Raw genomic sequence first — 2,131 nt, forward strand, 5'->3', positions numbered from 1 at the left:
ATGCCTGCCTGGCCGGGCAGCCACAGGAAATATCCCATAATGTCTTCTACCTGTGGCAAGCAGCTTGTATTGGAATCTGTTCTCTGGTAACAATGTTTGTGGGTGGAGCTTTCTAGCAGATCACCTGAATGGCAGTCCATTGCCTTCCTAAATGTTTAGGAATTTAGGTGTGCCTTCAAAATGGATGGTCTGCTCTATAATATCATCCAGAACAATTTGGAAGACAAAGTTCAATTATATAGTATCCAGAGTCTTGAAAATTAAGATACAGCCGCAGGTAAAAACAGGCAAACCAAAAAACCTCAGCAGCCACACGACTCCTAGTAACACACTCAGGTATGGTATGTCTTCCGTTGGTTCCTTATCCACTTGACTAAAAGGGCTGCAAAAACTGATCTCCCAAGGCTGCCGTAAGGTCACAGAAATTGATAACCCTTACAAGCAATGCTTATGTGAGTCTGTCTGTGTCTTGAAGATAGTGCACTTTGTAAATTAATCCTCCAAAGGCAAATATATTGTAAGTAGCTTGTTATCTCTAAAATACTAAATCGAAGAATACATGGGATTATATTGACAGAAATTACATTTTCTGTAATGGGACTTAATATATCTGAAATCTCTCCCAAAGGCTCCCAGACTATCTAAAAGAGAAGGGTCTGTTAATGTAGGTGCAATGGACATCAAGAGCAAATTTATTCACCAAAATGGATTAGGCTATGTAATCAGAGAGTCTATACTATTAATCTTTGACACTTATTGAAAAGAAAGAAATACTTCTGTCTGCAAACTGGCATTCTCAGTTCTCATCTTTCCCCAACCAGGCTTTGGGCCTTTTCTGGATTTTACTTCAAAGAGGATATGGTTTCCCCATCATAAACACTAATCTAAAAATATTAGGACAATTAATTAGACACTTAGTTTTAGAGGAGGTTGGATTTTGATACCCTTCAAATATGACACTAGCTCTGGGTGATTGTATGAACGTGGCTTTCAGCACACTCACAAAGGGTAATAAATCATACTTCCTCAAAGGCTCCTTGCCACACCGCTGTACATTAAGTCAGAATATTGTTGGCTGGTACTTTGGTACATAATCTCAGCTTTCCCCCAAATCAGGAGTTCACACATTTATTTAGAAACAGTATTGCACAGCTCTGAGGTACATCAAGTTCTGAACAGCATCAAAATAGAAACATACATTTTTTCTCTTTTTTCTATAGGGAGATAAGAAGAAAGGAGAGCCCATCCTGGAATGCATATCCCTAACAAATTCTAACTGAACTTAGTTATTCAGCGCATTTAAAACCTGACAGGTATGTGATAGTGGATTTTCTTGTTTCATAGAAAAGAGGATATCACTCTTTCTATTGATTATTCTTAAAAGTTAAAAAAGAAAAAGGTCATAGAGAGAGACATTTACAGAGCCATAGTGAACGTGAATTAAACACTAATATATACTATGCCTAAAATTTGTCAATTTATAAAGGAGGTGGAAAGCAATACACTGTTTTCTTTTCTATACTAGCAAGTGCTCTCACCCCCCAGTCAATACTGTGTTCTCACCTTTGGATCAACAAGCCACCAGGGAAAACTGGGTGTGTCTTCTTAATGCAAAACATTAGCTGCAGGTCGCCAGAGGGGGAAGCAGATTGTGTGTAAACACAAAGCCAAATTACTTACCAATTGTTCACTTGAAGGATGGTGAGTCCTGTGTCTTGTGCCAACTGCTTTTTCTGTTCTTCAGAAGGGTAAGGGTGCTGAAAGAGGACAAAAAAGATAGGTTGTGCACGTACACTTTGGATACACAATGTGCACATCACATGTCAGGTGCAACGCTGGGTGCGAGGGATTCAATAATAAACACATATGCTCTGTTAGAAACAGTATGTGTACTTCAAGCAGTATTTAGGCTATTTTGTCAATAACCTAAGAGTCTAGTGAGGTGTAAAAATGCTGAGGTGTGTCACTCTTATTAATGGAATACTACATCATCTAATTAATGGCAATAAAAGACAAGCCAATTACCAAGATTAGTGAAGTGTATAAATAGCTACTTAGGATACGTGCAGAACCTTGATACTGAGTTTATTCTTTAACAGGTTTATTTGTTGCAAACACAAAATTCAGCAGG

General features: G+C 38.2%; 1 protein-coding gene across 5 annotated transcripts in view; it reads right to left on the bottom strand.

Annotated features, from left to right (window-relative positions):
• MEIS1 (Meis homeobox 1) overlaps positions 1-2,131 on the bottom strand; it is a 140,041-nt gene that overhangs the window by 22,140 nt on the left and 115,770 nt on the right. For all 5 annotated transcript variants that reach the window (XM_007464098.1, XM_007464097.1, XM_007464096.1 and 2 more), the window contains one exon: positions 1,681-1,757. In XM_007464098.1, the coding sequence (XP_007464160.1) occupies positions 1,681-1,757 (77 nt within the window). The remainder of the gene's footprint in view (positions 1-1,680; positions 1,758-2,131) is intronic.

This window comes from Lipotes vexillifer, unplaced genomic scaffold (genome assembly GCF_000442215.2).
Source record: "Lipotes vexillifer unplaced genomic scaffold, Lipotes_vexillifer_v1.1 scaffold311, whole genome shotgun sequence".
Lineage (NCBI taxonomy): Eukaryota > Metazoa > Chordata > Mammalia > Artiodactyla > Lipotidae > Lipotes > Lipotes vexillifer.